This window comes from Anser anser (genome assembly GCF_964211835.1).
Source record: "Anser anser genome assembly, chromosome: 1".
NCBI lineage: Eukaryota > Metazoa > Chordata > Aves > Anseriformes > Anatidae > Anser > Anser anser.
The window spans coordinates 180,668,059-180,686,723 of NC_139720.1; the positions used below are offsets into that span (position 1 = coordinate 180,668,059).

Here is an 18,665-nt window from a genome sequence, read left to right on the forward strand (position 1 = left end):
CTACCCATCCACATTTTTGGTCTGTCCCAAATTTATATTTATTTATATTTATATTTATTTTATATTTATATTTATTTATATGTATTTGTTGCGTGCTTTTTTGTATTAGTATTCCTAATCATGTTTGATACTTATTTATGGAGACTAATAAAGTTATTCTTTTTTTCTCATAAAGGTGCTTTCATTAATTTCTTTATTCATTGAACTGCATGATTCTATTCCTGCACTTCTAAAATGTTTTTTCTCCACTTAAAACACAATAAGAGACACAGATGTGATTTTACAATCAAAGGCCCAAACAGAGCATTACAATATAATATAATCAACAGCATCAAACACAAGGCTATTATTTAGAAGGTGAAATAGGAGAAGCATTGTCCTGAATAATGACAGCTGAGGTAAGGTAATACAAGTGGCTTGGAGACTATCACACTCAGAGGAAGAAAGCCAGGCTTTGGTAAGAATGACAATTGGCACTATCTTTTTGGGCACTTGCTTCATTAATGAATTTATGATAATATAGCTTTTCCTCCAAAATGTGCTGCTCTGTTCTTACTTTAGGACTTGGGCGGTAGCCGAAATCTTTTCTTCTCTAGAAAGCAATTTCCACCCACTTTTTATGTAGAATGCTTAAAAGCCAAGTGTTTCCTTGAATCAGGGAGCTCACTCCCTTTCCCAGCAAGACCATAAGCTCTTAGGGTCAAAAAAAGATTTTGCTCTGTTATTTTTACGAGTGTTTTGTGCCATCAGGCTCTCAAATTTGCTTAGTGCCTTTGCATGTTACTGTAATAAAGGCAATTGTTTATAACATATAATTTGCTGAAGTCACCTGGGAAATCTCTGGCAGAGGCAGTGCTTAGAAGGATACTTCATTATATTCCTTCCTTTTTTGTTCTTCCACTTGGAGACTGCTCTCACCTTTTTGAGGAGTGTTGGCACAGGAAAAGACTCAAATCGTTAGAAATAACTGAGATGAGATAGAGACATGATGAACAACTGGAAAACAAACCTTCAGAAAACAGAGCCTGCACCTTCCAGTCAGTAAAAATATATCTGAATATGTATTTTTAGACAGGATTTTTGAAAATACTTTCGACTTTCCTACAATACAAAGAGTTCACGAATATTTAACAATTTTTCTGTGATTTTACCTGAATCCTGAATGAACCACTGGATGTGTTGTTCGACTCTTAATTGTCATATAACTTTGACTATGACACAGATGAGATTAGATTAAAAGCTATGAAATCAATTGCTGAATCAAGGCAGGCAGAGGAACAACAAATGTTGCTTCTCCCATGTTTTAAGCCATTGTTCTCTTTTTGTTGGTGGTTTTGTGTGCGTTTTAAAAGATGCTGGAAGCTTAACAACAGATTAAATGGTGTGTTCATCAGAACTGCGATCACTCCAGGAACGAGGTTGTTTCATTCTATTCAAATGCTCTTCAGGAAGTCAAAAGGCTAATGCACAGAGCTGAGGCAGGCAGAATGAGTAAAGGTTGGAAACATCAGTCTCCTGGTGAATGGAGCATTTGCGTGCATTTTAAATACCCACAAGTGGAGAGCTCAAGTCCCTCTGCTGATTGGGGAATCTCCAGCTCAAACAACTGAAGCTTGCAGGGCTGTTGCATTCCCTTTCCTCCCTTCCTAGCTAAAATACACCCTCTTCTTTAATGCATATCTATTTACAAAGTGATGTGAAGCAAAAAACACACATAACTGTACTGGGGGCTCACTCCTCAGCATGTTGAAATCAATGAACATCTTTATGAGAAAGTACGTTTCTTTTCTGGCTGTTCAAAAGGCAACTCGGAGGAAAATAAAAGAACATGAAAGCTGAGATCCTGCACTGCTGAGTTATAAAACTTCCTTTCATTTTCTAATCCTTTAGATGTAAACTGTTTTTTAGCAACAGCTGGTTTCCTCAGCTCCTATAGCCCATCTTAAAGTATTGACCAAACTTACTCCTAGTTGACCGCACAGAGAACTGGTGTGTGGTTAGTTGTCCAAACACAGACATCAGCTGTCACTTTGGGGTACCATGTTTGTCATCCAGCTGTGGCTCCAGAGAAGCAGAGATGCCCCGTAAATCCTGTGCTGTATCTGCTGGCCATGTGCAGAGTGTCAGGTTCTGTAGGGAGTCTAAAATAGCACTGGACATCTGCGTTTAAGCAATGGAATCCACCCTAAATACTTAACTGTTTCTTTTTTTTTTTTTTTTTTTTTTTTTTAATTTACACCTGGGGGGTTAACTAGGCAGTTAAAGATGTGCCTTTATTCGTACAGCAAAAGATGTGTATCTACTATAGGGAGAATGGAAAAAAAAAATCCCTATTTGCTCATATTTCTTCAAGAAAAAAAAAAAAATCTGTAGCTTCCAGTGGTTTGGTTGCAGTTATTTTCCTCCACAGATCACAAGAAACCAGATTTCCCCTGGGACAGGGATCGGTAGCTCTCTTATCCTTTGAATGAACAAGTGACTTTGGCATCTTGTGAAGAAGCTTGCTTGAAGAAGCTTTGGTCTTCTGGGACCAACGTTTCCTGTGGTCTCAGAACAAAGCTCATGTGGTACTTGGTCCCCAAGATCAAGGTAGCACCTTGGGACGCTGTAGAAATGCTGGGGCATCAGACTATCATGGTCAAGTAATACAAGATAAGGACAGGTTCAGGGACTCAATGACTTAATAAGGCAAAAACTTAAGACAAATTCTCTTCTCTTTCTCAATTTGTTTTGTTGTCTGAACCAAGATCTCTGATGAATTGCCCACTGCATTCTTGGATGGCTCTGCATGCAAGTTGTGCCCATTATCCTATTTTCTTTTAGTTTCCAGATGAAGATTCAAACGCACTTAGAAGACACTTTTTTTTTTTTTTGCCTTTTTTTTTTTTCCCCTCCCATGTGCATAACCATTATCTAGTCAGGAATGATCTTGCCTTTGTGTCAAAATTATTATTTTTTTGTTACTTTAAATTGTCCTCCCTTGCTGCAATTACAGCATTGCATAATGAACCCTTCATGTTTCAATATCCAGAAGGAGGTGCTTGAAAAAATAATTTTAATTGCTCTTTTTGTATTTCACAGAGGTGAGATTCTCAGTATGAAAAAGGTCCATAATATCTTATACTCAAATCTTTCTCTCGTATTTATCTTAATGGTACCATCCCTGATGGGACACTATTATTTTCCAGGTGACCACAGATTGTCCATACAAGCAGCCAATATTAGAAGCACTGTGCAACGATTTCAGGGGTGTGCACTGGGCCTATTATTTGATGCCAGCAAAACATCAAACACTTTTCAGCTCTAATATTGCCTGACTCAGTAACATTTTGTTTGCCTGCTTCAAGAGGCCACTTGGTAAATGTTTATCTTTTACTTTTAGAAGCATGAGCTGTTTTCATGTAGAATTATCATTTTCAATTGCTTGCTTCCCACAAAAATTCTTTATCTTCTGGCAGGCTGCCTCAGATTCACAAACTGAAGTTTTCTTGCTACGACACATTAACAATTTACCTGTGTGTAAAGCTGTTCAGCATCTTTCACATGGTTTGCATTCAGAGGAAAGAACTGCCACATTTAAAACTGAAGTCTGGCACAAAAGCTTTGCAAGCTGAAATTCGACTGAATCTGGATCCCAAGGATCTTCCTTACCTTCCCAGGTTTGTGGCTTTTAATAAGGCAAGTTCTCTGCCAGTTGAGAACTTTACTTGTTTACTTTTTATCCTCTAATGTCTTTTTAATTAGGCATGGTTATACCTTTTCCCTTCCCCTTTAAGTTTCCAGATATTTTTTTTCCTCCTTGCTGGTTTCTAATAGATACAATAGTAAAACTAATGCTCTTGCCACTTCGCTTTTCATGTGTTTTACAGAGAAAAAAAAATGTAATTAGTATTTTGAGACTAAAATGACATATTTTGAGGGTAAGAAATTTGAAAATGATCGATATGTATAGAAATTCTCCTGAGTAACCAAGAAAGTAAAATAAAATTAAAAAAAAATAGAAAGGAAAAAAAAAAACAGGAGAAAAACTGAGCAGTAAACTTGCAATAGGCCTGAAAGACCATCTGTGTCCTTCTCTTCCCCTCCTTTTTTTTTTTTTCCCCAACCTTTTGATTTGTAATTTATGTATGGTAAAAGATTTAGGTATGGTAAAAGCATCTTTGTTGTGACCCCTTTTAAACTGGAAGACCAAAACCGAAGGACACTGCCACACGTCTTAGCACGGAAGATGACCAGGGAAGCCCCTTGAGTTAACAAGAGAAAAAAGGCCACCCAAGAGACGCACATGGAGGAGGTCAGTGAGTTAGTTCCCGCTCATATTAATGTTAAGGGGAATTTTTCTGTTGAGTTTAAAGGGAGCGGAAGCAGGTCAAAAGGCAGCCAATGTGAGTTTTGTGTAAGATTCACAGACGCTATCCGTTGCTTGTACACGTGCTTGTAGCTCAAAGAGAAGGATTGTGAGTGTGCAAGGAGGGGAGGGGTGGGACAGGGCCCAGAGAAGCGATAGCTCTCAGCAGCATCACTTCTTTTGCATTTCATCAGAGTAGAAATGTCAAGCCTCATAGTCATCCTAAAGCTTAAACATTTAAGATATGTGAGGCTGAGAACATGAAAAAAGTCACCTCCATCTACTGAACCGTGCCCTGTTTATGCACTCCACACAGTTCTGTAGGGGATAACTCGTAATGCTTTTTTGGGGTATCCAAATGTTTTTGCCCTAAAAGCAGTATTTTTTGCTGTTTAATGTTGAAACGGCCTGCATGGATTTCTTCTCTTGTTCTGTTTATAATCTGGTTTCTTGCTCACTGCTTATGTTGCGTTGAGGAAAAACCAAGCAACTTTGGGTTGACATTGCCCACAGTGTTTATATTTCTTCAATTTAAAAATAATATCTGAAGTTCTACCACTTCTTTATCATTCTCAAGTAGCATGGGTATCTATACCTTGTATTGTTGCAGACAACTATTATTTTAATGCAAAGGATAAAATAATTACTACCTAGTTTCAGAAACAAAATGTCAGAAGACTAAAGATATTGAGTACTATTTTTCATTTTACGGTGCAGAACTCACTAAAAAAAGTTACATGAAATCTACCACACTGCCATCCAGATAGCTTTTTTGAATATTTTGATCAAGGTCCCTGCAGTCTTTTTGACTAGGATGGTATTCCTCTGCCCAAAGGCAGGCATCAAGGAATCTGGTCTCCCTTTATAGTTGACGTAAAGAAACACAAATATGAAGACAGAAGCAACGTAGAGAAAACTCTGAGAGTGCTTTCTCATTTCCTAGGTAAGGCAGCTAACTCACACCAGCAGAGTTGCCTTCCAGAGTGCCTTCTTCTCTCTCCCCTGACCATGTCACTGCTTTGACGCCAGACTTTTAGATGACTTGGGGTAGGTAGATCCCACCCGTAGCATGGAGAAATTCTCCTTGGTTAGAGTTGTCAGTTTTTGTTCACTGTGCATCTGAATAGAGGCAGAGATGGAGGTGCATCATGCTCCTTGGCATACACAAGTGTTTTCCTTGCTGATGTTTCTCAGTCAGTCATTCCTCAGGCTAGTGATGGGGCATATAAAGGTGGAATGAGATTATGTGAAAAAGCATGAGGCAACTGAACTTAGGAGAGACTGGGAGAAGACATGGCAACTTAACTGCTGGAGAAACAGCACAATGAAGAAGCAGAGAGAGGCAAGATAACCAGCCCCAGCTTGGGACCATCTGCAAGCATGAATATCCATCAGCTCAAGAGCACGGGGAAAAAAAAATCCAATCAAACAGCTGGAAAATCTGCAAATCAGCCAACAATCAGCTGCATAAAAATTGGCTAAAAGCCTGTGAGACCACAGATGGTTTTGCGGGGACCTTTGCCCCTTATTTGGGACCGTCCCCTACCCACTCCAGCAAGAGCTCCGCTGGAGTCGAAGAGTGGAGGGTAATGCTTGTGCCACATTTGTCAGGGAATACTTGGTTATCACCAGAATGAGAGTGGGAAATGCTCTTAACTGTGGTCACTGATTCAGAGCTAGACTCCAGCTATGTAAAAATGCACTTTGGAAACATAGATGAGGGAGTAATATTAGTGCTACGCTATCGGGTATGTCCCTAGACCTAGCATTTACCAGCTCACTGACTGTGGTCAAACTGGCTTATAGATGAACGCACAGGAGAGTTTGGATGAGATATGTTTATTTCTTTCCTCTTCAGCTTTCTTCCCTTCTTCCTCTCGCCCCATAGGCTTCCTCTGTTCCTTGTGAATGTGTTTTTTAAAGACATGTCCACAGAGCTGGTGAGGATCTTTGGAGCTTCTCTTTCATCCCTGCCTTGCTATGTCTCATCATCTCCCCTGCATTGACCCCATGGTTTGGGTACCCATATTAAATTTAAAGAACTTACTTATCTTAAAGGAAATGTGAGGATGCTCTAAGGAAATTGATGAATCTATTTCTTTCTCCTCCTTCCCCCCCACCCCCGCAATTGTTAATGGTGACAGAAAATGCCTGTGGCTGCCCTTATCCCAGCTAGACAGACCCAGCTGGCAAAAGTGGTGTGGGAGAGGGCACTGAGATGGGCTGTGCTGTGTTATATCTGTATGTGCACATCCAGTGCATGTGCAGTGCACAGTAATAATTGTATTAAACCTAGACCAGACAAGCAGGAAGACACGGTTGTTCACAACTGCCACTAGATGGAGAGCTTTAGATACACTCTGCATCCATGTCTATATGCGAAGATTCAGAGACTGTAAAGGCTGAAAGGTACCTGTATTATCCATGAGTCTGAGCTCAGCAAACAAAGAGCAGAACATTTTACTTAAAGATTTCTGTGTCAAGGTCATCATTCCTTACTGTGCTGAAACGTAGCTTTTCAGAAGACAGACGTCCTTTATTTAAAGACTGCAAATGTGAATCTACTGCGTCCATACTGAAGTTGTTCAAATGCCTGATTGAAATATGTACTTCATTACTCATCTGTTTCTTGCCTGCTTAGACTTCTAGCCATTGCATTTGTGATTGTGCTTGTTTAAAACACCATGTCTTTAACTTATAACTGACCTTCTATCTGCATTTCGTCATTCCTGACCTGGTGTGGGTAGGAGCTGTCAGGCATTACTGAAGCTAAGTGCCCCGCACCAGTCTCAACACTTTGAATTGCTAAATTGCATCTTTGTTCTAAAAGCACTAATTCAACAGTTAGCACAGTCTAGAAGGGGGGGGGGGGAAAGCTTTGCGAAATTATTCTGCCATTAATTTACCAAGTTCCAAGGAGAGTTCAGTGCCGTCTGGTTTAATTTAAGTAGGGTTACCTTCAAATGCAGCATTCATGACTACCAACTTCTACTTCAAAAAGAGGCTGAAAATCAGTCATCAAATTGTTCCATCACAGTCAAAAGCCATGTTAAGAACCCCGCTTCTCTCTTGGTCATTGCTAGTTCTGTGAATTATTTGCATTAGGGAGCCGAATCCATATAGTTGCTTCACCTCACTAAGCCTTTTCTTTGCAGTGCTTTCACTTGAGCGAGAGAAGTATGAATAATATAGTAGAGATGGTTTCTCACAACAAAACAGCTTTCTTACTACATCTGTTCTCAGTTCAGTCCAATTTCCACATCAGGTTATGCATAGTTGTTAATTCCTCAGAAGCCATGTGGAGGTTTTGGGAGCATACAAATGAAAGCTGGTTGTAGGCTTTATGCTGGTGGTATTGCTGGCAGTGCTCTCTGAGCTGACTAAAGTATAGCAAAGAGGATGCCTTTTCCCCACGGGGGGGTGTTTGCAACCCCTGCCTGATGGTTTTCTCTCTCCTTCCCGCCCCCCCCCCCCCCCCCCCCCCCCCACCGGTCCTCCCCAGAAAAGAGTAGGGATAATGAATGTATCACCCCAAGGATCTCCTCTGGCCTGGCCAGTTTCCCTCCCTCAACCATTTGCATGTCTAAGTGGGGCACTGTCAGACGGTGGTCACCAGCTCCTCAGATGCCTTCTGGGCTTGACAGATGCTCTCAGGAATGCTCTGCTTGGTGTTCTCCTCCCTTTCCACCCATGTCTGAGCCCTCAACCCTCACACCCCTTCCTCTCTTTGCTGCCCGCTATTATTTCTCCTTGCATCTCTTTTTACCTTAGCATCCCTCTCTCCCAGAAGGCCTCTGTCCTGACGCAGAAAGAGCAGGTCTGTCTGCAATTTCCTTTAAAGCGATGAAGGCTTATGGAAAACACTCTTCAGGACAGCTCTGCCACAGGTAAGTTATTGCTTAACATTAAAAAAAAAAAAAAAAAAGAGGGGAAGAGAAGGACACAGATGGTCTTTCAGGCCCATTGCAAGTTTATGAGAACTATCTGGGAGGAAAGCAGGTGGGGAGTTCAGTGCAGCCAGTACAGGAGCATGCTGCCTGTGAGAGGCAGCTGCAGGGATGGCTCAATGAGAGCTAGAGCCACCTCAAGGAGAGGAAAGATCCAGATCTTTCTGGGGAGCATTCAGGAAGTCAGGAAGGAGAAGTACCTGGAGAACAGGACACATTTTGCCAAACAAAAATCCTCTTGAGGAGTTTTGCTACACAAAAATCAATGACCCCATACCAAAAAGAATCCCAACATTGAAGTATTTGCTCTTGTTCAAGCACTTATCAAATACATAAAGGAAAGTTAGACAGGAATCAGACCTTTCTGAAGTTTGCATTTTCATAAATATTTCCCTTTAGGAGTTTGTGAAATTGAATTTGGGTTGATAACCCTGCTTTGTTCACCCACCCTTACATCCTCAGAGAGCAGTGAGAAAAATGAAAAGATTTTAACAAAATGTAATCATGGCAATTCAGTACAATGGCATGGAGACAAAGATAAGATGAGAAATAAGGTACTGTTCTCTCTGCTTTCCTTGTTCCCTCGTTTAAGTGATAATTTTCATACCTTACCTTTGAAAGATATAATTACAGTAATTGGAATCCAGCTATTTCTGAGAGTTATGCTGTGAAGTCCTTTTTCCCCTTGACGTTTGTGTCTTTTTACTTAATATAAGATCTTTAATCTACTAAATAAATACGTGGGGCCGGATTCTCTGCTATGTACAGGCACTTTGTACTTCTCGGGCAGCTAAAAGCTGCATTAATGCCAGCATAAGCAACTGTGGGAGACCTTGCCCTGGAAAAATAAAGGTGATTGAAAACTCTTTTAACATTTCTGGGACCACAATGAGGCACGTGCACGGTTGTGGGATAAGTCTTACCTGGCTCTCAGCATGTAAATGTGAGGCTGGTTAGCTGTTCCTGACAGCTCAAAGTGAGTCCAGAGGGGGATGTCCGAGAAGGAGGGAAGAAAACATTTCTCTTTCTTGCAGATGGGGGAAAGGGTGGAAGGCAAGCTGAAAACTTGGAGCAAAGAGATGATGAATCTAATAGAGTCTGCAGCGCACCTGCAGTGTGGCTCTGGGACCTGGGTGGTCCCCAGAGACTTCCCTGCCCTCCACGTCCTTCGGGAGCCAGCTGTCTAAACCTCCACATCTAGTTCAGTTTCGGATGTCCTGTTCCTGTCAGGAGAGAGGTCCAGCATAGTCGCTTCCCTGAGTGTGTGCTACCAGGAGTTTTCTTCTGCTCTGCCTTTGAGCTGAGGTAAACGGAAGCAGAAATATGCCAGGGACCAGACCACTGCCCAGCCTGCCCTACAATTTGGGAAGGGCAAAGGTCCATGTTGTGTTCTTTATTGCGTTTGGCTGCTGCTTGGCCACTTCTCAGAGCATAGCCAGGATGCCCGCTGTGTTCCAGTAACACTGTCCTGGGCAAGAGCCAGGTTACACGACCAGTGAGCAATACGAAGAGAGCAGTGCTGCTAGCACCAGTAAGCTGTAAATAGAGTCCCAGAGTAATACACATGCTATTAAAACCTTTAAGTATGAAGATCCTGCGTCTTGTGTTCAGGCATGCATATGAAGGCAGGCAGGTTTCGAGCAGCTGCAGGAAGCTGTGGGATCTGGACACATTTTAGAAGTTCCCACCCTAGAATAAGGCTTCTCAAACTTTGTTAGCTTGATACCATCAAAAGGAGCAGCAGCAGCAGCTACATCAGTGACCACCTGCTGCTGTTGAGGCGAGGGCAGGACCCATACCAGCTCCCATCCCTGAAGGTCCTTTTCAGCCTAAATCTTCCTGTGATTCAGTGATGACTATGGCTGGGTCCCTGTTTTCAGCAGGACTGCAGCACTTAACAAAAAGGAGTGAACCTGGGAGGCTTCTAGGGTAGCTGAGGACTGTTGCACACCATGTAGAAGGAGAGTCTGAGGCAGCTTGACTTGTTCAGCCTGGAGAAGAGGCAGTTTTGGGGGGATCTAACAGCAAACTGCCAGCGCCGTCCTAGCCAGGGATATAATGTAGGTGATGGCAGAGCTTTTGCAGAGATGCACAGAAAGAAAAGGGGCAACAAACCCAAGCCGCAGAAAGGGAAATTCCAACTTAGTGTAAGGAAAAAATATTTCACAAGGCTATTAAGAGACAGAAAATTTGCCCAGTGAAGCTGTGCAATCTCCATTATTGAAGACAGACAAAACCCAGCTGGATAGCCTGACTGAACTAGAGATAGTCTTTGCTCAGGGAATCAGATGACCTGGGAGTGGACGAGATGACATTCAGAAGTCCTTCTCCACCTGAATCAGCATTTTGTGATTTCTACCTGAATCAGCTGAGATCTCCTTCAGCATGGGGTGAGTCACTTGACTCTTTGGCAGCATACTGTGTTCAACTGGCATGCATAGTTCTGGTGGTGTGTGCAATATAATATGTTTTGGTAACCTCCATCCCTACACAAATAAATTGGGATTTTTTTTTTTCTCTTTTCCCTGAATGATCTTCCTAATTGATGACTGTAGGATGACTGACACATTGATTAGGGCTGTAACCAGCTTCCTTGAGAGTGACTAGCATTTTCTATTAATGTAGAAGTATAAAGTATAAAGTATTTTTATAAAGTATTTTTGTGTTCAGCACTGTCTCAGATTTATGCTTATTACTTTTTGGTCAAAGGAACAAAACAGGAGAGAACACATGGTTCTGCATGTGTTTTCACATTATTTGGTAGGACTGATACTGGGCATCTTGGTGTGGTGAAGTATTTTTGATTGTAATACCTAGCTATATCAGGAAGGACCAGACATGCTACAGCAAATATTCATAGCTTGGTTGCTCCTCAGCCCACTGTCCTTTCGTGTCTGAGCTCCTTGTAAGCTAAAGCCAGCCCAAAAGGTCATGGTGCTCAGGACTAATAATCCAGTTCTCAGCCTGCATTTTGTTTTCTGTTATGGACATAGCTTGTGTATCTGTCCCCATTTCTTTGTACATTACCTGGGAGATAGAGTCAGGGCTTTGGGAGAATACTGCTGAGAGCAGAGGAAAAGAATGGGCTTAACACTTTTAATGTATTTTCTGCTCATGCCATTTACATAATTTTTTCACTTAAGTTTTGATGGAGTCTTTTTAATGCCTGCCAAATTGCTGTTTACCTTCAGTACAGAAATATAAGATAAACTTATGATAATATAATTCAGCTTCACTGCCTTTCCCTCCAATTGAAGGAAAGGAAAAAAGGCACATCTTGACATCTTCTTCCATTTTAGCAAGTAGATTTCAGTAACTTCTCATTCTGGCCTGTTTTGTTCCCTCTCCTCAATGATGATGCTGAAATAAAAAATAATGCGGTTAAAACGAGCAACAGTAAAATAATAGTGACTCCAGATACTCCTTTGAAAAAAGTCATTTGGATTTCTAGGTCAGTTTTGCCTCCACAAATAGTTTCTTTTGGCATTTTGTAGTTAATTTTAAAAAGATCTCCCTTTCCAATATCTTGAACCTGAGGTATCTAAAGTGATCATTCATTTGGGAAGGTGCTTCATATGCTAAGAAAAATCCTAGAGACATCACATGCATGGTGACTCAACAAATAGGTTAGTCAGAGTGGGTACTTTTTTTAGTGATTCCTACTTTTTAAGCTAATTTGGACTCGTACGACTGAAGCACAAGAAGGTGGAGTGACTTTCTTACAGTCACACTCTGAGTCAGTGGCTTGGTACCTCCAGGCTTCACATATTTTTATTCCAACCACTGAGAAGACCACATGGCTTCTTCTTGGCATGTTTTGGGGTTTCACAGCTGAGAGGTGCAGGCTGTAGAAGCTTTTGCTGCTCCTGAGTGAGCTGGTGATTTTACAGCAGAACTTCTTAACGTAGGAGGACAGGATCCAGCCAGCAGCAATCAGTTGGCTTCTTGTCCATTCAGTCCACCCCTTGTTTGTGGAGCTCCTCTCAGACATTTTCCAACAGCACTAGCACTCACCACATAGTCTCTGCTTACCATGGGAGACAGGAAAATTGACGTGGTTTCTGTTCCCAGGGCTTTATGTCAACCTTTTGTAGTTTTGGCTGGTGAGGTTCGTAGACTTATTTTTGCTCATCACTTCAATTTTTGAATGAACCTTCCCTTTTTCCTCTCCTCCACCCCAACAACCCAAAGCAAAAATCAGCTGAAATAGTCAATTTTTTGCTGGCTTTCAGATGGAAACCATGCAAAACCACTGAGATTGGCCTGGTGTCTGCCAGAAACTATAAATAGGACTGTTTGACTGAAACTCAGCCCTGGTTTACTCAAGCCACAACCCAGAGTTGTGAGACAGTCTCTGAAACTGGGTAGATGTTTTGGAGAATGTTGGCTAAGTATAAGAAAATCAAAATTGCGCCAAGTTACCTGCTTAGTTTGGGTTTCACTGCAGAAGTTTCATACATCTGTATTTACCATTAAATGCTGGCGCCCGAACAGGGACCTTGCTGGACGAGAACCCTGAACGAGTAAGCCGGTATACGGAGTACAAGGGGAAAGCCGGTTCTGACTACGTAACCCGGAATCCGCGGAACATAAGATTGGGGCGAGCAGAAGGCGACTCGGGAAGAGCGCCCGGGACGAACCCATAGCGGGTCCCGCCGGAACGCCGCGAACGGAAGCTTTGTACGGGGGCAACGGCACCGTGAGTAAGCATGGAGAAATAAGCGGCAATTAATTTACTTAAGTGCTTTTTAGAAAAGCGTAAGACACGCTTTGCACGGGGGCAACGGCACCGTGAGTAAGCATGGAGAAACAGGCGGCAATTGATTTACTTAAGTGCTTTTTAGAAAAGCGTAAGACGCCAGATATAGATTGTCATAAAGAATTACAGGGGTTAGTGGCCTATGGGGTGGCGAAGGGCTGCTTTGTTAACCCTGACACATTGTTTGAGGAGGATGAGTGGCGTAAGTTTGGTGATATATTGTTTGAGGAAATGATTAGTGAGAATAAGACGGCTAAGAAGCTGGCAAAACCATGGCGGGCTGTTACGAACGCTTTAACGATATATCGGGTAGAGCAGAAAGTGGCAGCCGCTGCGACACAGCGGCTGCGCAAAACGATGAGGGCGGATGAAGAGACCAATCCGTACCCCCTCCCTCCATCAGTCCGGCAATTCACTATGAAAGCCCCCGGGGGAGGGGAGGAGGGAGCACAACCCAGTGCGCCTCCTCAACCCCCGGCCCCCGGGGGAGGGGAGGAGAGAGCACAACCCAGTGCGCCTCCTCTACCCCCGGAAACTCTCGAGGAAGAGGCCACAGGGGAAGGGAGAAATAAGAATCCATTTTTAGAAGATATGAGGATCGAGTCAGGAGGGTCGGAGAGGGCAGGACTTTGGGCAAAGATTGCAGGGGAGGCGTTGCGTGAAGGCGATGTCGGGGCGGCGACAGAGCTTGTAGGCGCCTTCCCCGTAGTGTACTCTCCGCCCAACGCCCAGGGCCAGACAACTGTTACTATGACGAATCTGGATTGGAAAATTCTGACCCAATTGCGTGCCACGGTAAATGAGTCAGGAATACGTGGGGAGCCAACAAAACAGATGTTAGACTATCTGTGGTCCACTAATGTGTTGCTCCCCGGCGACATTCGTAATATTATGAAGCTAATACTGACGCAGCATCAGATTCTGCTGTTTAATGCCCACTGGCAGTCAGTTTGTCAGGAGGCAGTTGCGGTGCAGCGCCAGCCCGGAGATCCACTACACGGGGTCACGCTGGATGAGCTCTTGGGGGTCGGTGCATACAATCGCTTGGAGGCCCAGGCTCTAATGGGGCCGGATAAGGCAAAAGCTGCCATGACACTAGCTAGGATGGCACTGGACCAAATTAGAGAGCCTGGAAGAATGCCCTCCTATATGTCCATCAAGCAAGGGCGAGATGAAGCGTTTGGAACCTTTATTGATAGGGTTGCCGCAGCTATACAGGTAGCTGGGTTACCCGAATATCTCAAGGGCCCTATTCTTAAACAATGTGCCCTTCAAAATTGTAATCAAACTTCTCGAAACGTACTAAATACGCTGCCCAGTACTTGGACTATAGAAGAGGCTCTTGATAGATTATCGCAAATACCAATAGGTTCACAGGCCCTTTTGGTCGATGCCATCCGCAAGGTAGGAGAGAGTATCAGCCAGGGATTGCAAGCTAGTCAGTCGCAAGTATTTGCCGCCCTTGCCCCCCTGCAAAGTGGGAAAGGCCCTCGCTCATCAGGGAGACCTGCACTACGTTGCCATCGATGCGGTATCGTGGGCCATATGAAGAGGCAGTGCGGGACGGCGAACGTGTGGTGCCCTCATTGCCAATCCAACTCGCACAACGAGACCGTCTGCTGGAGGAAGGCCCAGGGAAACGGGAGGGCCAGCGGGAACCGCCGCCCCGCGACGACACAAAAAGCGGCTTTCCCCTCAACGGCGACAACTACGACGGGGAGTCCGGCCAAGACAAACCCCTTTATCTCCAGCCAGCCACCGGAGGGAGCCTCGGGTTGGATTTGGCAACCGCTGTGAATGTGACTCTAATGGACAGCAAACCTGTTACGGTGAAAACAGGTGTCATGGGACCTATAAAAATCGATAATCAACCTGTTGGCGCACTTTTGATTGGACGATCATCAGTAACGTTGAATGGGGCTTTGGTGTTAACGGGCCTTATTGACAAAGACTTTACCGGGGAAATACTAATTATGGTATCGGCCATGTTCCCTAATAGCATGTGTAAAAAGGGGTCAATGCCACACGTGCTCCTTATTGCAATGCATTTCTTTGCTATCATTATACAAACTATAATAGCATCCTTCCTTGCGCCAGGAGCCGCTCTGCTCGGCTGTGGGATCGACTGTGGAACGGACGCCCCTAGGTGCACCCCGAGCATTTTTTCCTCGGAGGGGTCTCCACTCTCAGCCGCTCACCACGGGAGCAGACAAGGACCTCCTGAAGCTGCACACAAATTATTTTAAGTGATATTATCTTGTGGTATGAATGAGAAGTGCAGGAGGCCTCTCTGCATGATTGTGTGATTGTATGATTGTGCTGTGCGAGTAGGAAGCAGTATCGCTGCGAAGCAACATTCCTAGCGCTTAGTGGCTTGTTGACTGATGTAGATTCTAGTAGGCACGCTACTTTACAATCGTAGCTCTGCATGTGATTTTCACCCTGTTGCTTATTGTACCTTGCTTATTGCAGTGTCTGCGGTGATTGATAGAAAAAATCTATAGAAAGCGTTTAAAAAAAAAAAAAAAAAAAAAAAAAAAAAAAAAAAAAAAAAAAAAAAAAAAAAAAAAAAAAAAAAAAAAAAAAAAAAAAAAAAAAAAAAAAAAAAAAACAGGGGGAATTGTGGGAGAAGAATTCGCAGGGAGCTTTGTGCTGTTTTGTGGGAAAGGAATTCACAGGTGGCTTCGTGCTGTTTCACACGTCCCTGAGTTACAGATAATGAGGAAAACAGTCGACAACACGGAGAAAAGAATTCGCAGGGAGCTTTGTGCTGTTTTGTGGGAAAGGAATTCACAGGTGGCTTCGTGCTGTTTCACACGTCCCTGAGTTACAGATAATGAGGAAAACAGTCGACAACACGGAGAAAATCATCCTTCTATATTACACTAGGTTCTTAAGCGAGCTTTGTGCTGTTTTGTGGGAAAGGAATTCACAGGTGGCTTCGTGCTGTTTCACACGTCCCTGAGTTACAGATAATGAGGAAAACAGTCGACAACACGGAGAAAATCATCCTTCTATATTACACTAGGTTCTTAAGGACAATTTCCCTTTTTCTGTGTAAATGAAAAGGTCTTGGTTACTTTTTAGAAGTGTTACACTAACAGAAAGCCTGATCATATTTTTGTATTATCGGTTTTGTGGGAAAGGAATTCACAGGTGGCTTCGTGCTGTTTCACACGTCCCTGAGTTACAGATAATGAGGAAAACAGTCGACAACACGGAGAAAATCATCCTTCTATATTACACTAGGTTCTTAAGGACAATTTCCCTTTTTCTGTGTAAATGAAAAAGGTCTTGGTTACTTTTTAGAAGTGTTACACTAACAGAAAGCCTGATCATATTTTTGTATTATCGGTGTTCATGGTTCTGTTATGGGAACAAGGGGTCTGTTAAAGTAGTGGAATACAGCTCTACACTCAATCTAAGTTTGGTTTTTGTAACCTAAATTTAGACTGTATTTAAGCCATTTGAAGGCAATGTTGTAAAAACAGCGACAGAACCAAAAACTATGTCGTGCATACCTTCAATTATAATATATAGGTAGAGGTTATGTTTGTGTCTCTACTCCCTCAGGTCCAGTGTGGGTGCCTAGCCGATGCGTGAAGCCTGCACTCCAGGAAAATGGATCCAGAGAACGACATACTGATTCTGACTCTGCATCTAGTGCTTCTAATCCACCTAGCACAAGGACTCACGCAGATTGAGCCACGCGACAATATATGGGTTACTTGGGCCAACTCCACCGGTCAGTCTGCATTCTGCCTATCTCTTGCCAAAGCGACTGATCCCTTCCGCACCTGTTTGTTCGGGGTCCCAATAGGGAACAAGGAGGAGCTGAAACAACTGTTAGCACCATATTCCGCAAGTACTGATTTGTTCGATCTTTCGTCCAACCTCTCCGACGCCGTTGTGGCGGCGCTAGTGGCTCTGAACACGAGCTTGCCATGGGATCCCCAGGAATTGGATTTGTTGGGATCAGTGGCGGTAGGGAACACCAGTAATAACTGGACACAGACGTGCTTTATGTGGAATAAAGGAAAACAAAATATGACTCAATGGACTAATGTGACCTCTCACACAAGGGGGTTCGAAGCTAATAGCAGCTATTGCGGGTACAACGACACCACCAACACCACCATGGGGGCATACGGGAACGACTCAAGCACATGGCCAAGGCAAACTGCTAAGGCCTTACCACCTGGTATATTCCTGATCTGTGGAGATCGAGCATGGCAGGGGATTCCAGCAAATGCACACGGTGGGCCGTGCTATCTGGGACGCCTGACCCTGTTTGCCCCTGATCTACATAGTCAAGAGCTGCGAAACATTACTCAATGGAAACGCCGGACGAGACGCAGTCTAAAAACCTTGGGGAGTGACTGTGATGATCAGGTCGAGCTCTGGGGTCCAGCCGAAAGATTCTTTTCGGCGGCACTTGTGCCTGGAGTGGCTGTGGCTCATGCTATGGCTAGTCTTGGGAAACTAGCTTGTTGGGCTGTAAAACAAGCAAATGTGACTACGCAGGTACTCACAGAAATGGCCCAGGACCTGGATAGCTTGCGACACGCTGTGTTACAGAACAGAGCGGCGATTGATTTTCTACTGCTGGCACAGGGCCACGGATGTGAAGAGCTCGAAGGAATGTGCTGTTTTAATCTCTCGGACCATGGCGAATCAATCCACGAGCAGCTGAAATGGCTGAGAGACCACACCAAGAAGATAGTGGTCCAAGATAATTGGCTTGATAGACTGTTTGCAAATTGGTTTGGGAACATGGGGGGTTGGATATTGGGTCTGATAAAAGAAGGGTTACGCTTACTGCTAATAATTGTCCTAACTATAATAGCGGCGCGAGTAGTATTTAGTTGCCTAGTAAAAAGGCTCGAGCAGTTAACTAGTAAGGTTTTTCTAGCACAAAATAAAAACGGGGGAATTGTTGAGGACTGGCTCGCTGCACGTAATCACATTGATATCATGCAGCTGCAAGATAAGGAAATGGCGGATTACCGCACCCAGCTGGTCTAGAGAAACAAGAGCAAAGACACGTACGCAAGGCTTGTCTGGGAACTCTTGTGAGAAATCCCAGGCAATTAGAAACAATGATAGTAGAGGGCATACTGCCCTGGGAATTATAGTTAGATTGGAAATGGGAACTAGCGGATAGAAGAATGCGGAACTAACAGATAGGGCAGTAGATGACGCTTACCAATAAGGAGCTTGGCTTTTGCAATATGTATGAGCTAATTATTCTGTACACGATAAAAGACAATTGAGCTATCCATTAAAGCGGAAGCATACTTAACACTCATATTGAGCGTTTGTGTCTTCCCTCCGTCGACAACAAAATGCTTTGAAGTTTCTTTCTAGGTACCTTCTGGCCTGCCTTCAGAATGGGTGGAGATCCTTGACTTCTGCTTCTCAGCAGCTCCGTTTCTCTGATTGTTGTGTGAAGGGCTTCTAATTCTACCCTATTTTTTCAAGATGTTTTGAAATCAAAAGGTGAAATTTTGTATGCACACTTCTCGGAGCATTTTATGACTTATTCAAATCTCCCCTCTTTTTTCAGTAATCTCTGGGAAATACAAGGGCTATTGAAGGTAAACATATCCTT

General features: G+C 43.4%; 1 protein-coding gene across 2 annotated transcripts; it reads left to right on the forward strand.

The window, feature by feature from the left end:
• Window positions 1-12,781: 12,781 nt before the first annotated feature.
• LOC310898439 (uncharacterized protein) lies at window positions 12,782-18,388 on the forward strand. Of its 2 annotated transcripts, none has more exons than XM_083833545.1 (2): window positions 12,782-12,998; window positions 16,628-18,388. In XM_083833545.1, the coding sequence occupies exon 2, from the start codon at window positions 16,676-16,678 to the stop codon at window positions 18,077-18,079; it is 1,404 nt and encodes a 467-aa protein (XP_083689671.1). In that variant the 5' UTR covers window positions 12,782-12,998; window positions 16,628-16,675; the 3' UTR covers window positions 18,080-18,388. The 2 variants fall into 2 exon arrangements, with proteins under 2 accessions (XP_083689671.1, XP_083689672.1); XM_083833546.1 differs by lacking the exon at window positions 12,782-12,998 and adding an exon at window positions 13,614-15,030 and having other exon boundaries at window positions 16,628-17,350.
• Window positions 18,389-18,665: the final 277 nt, after the last annotated feature.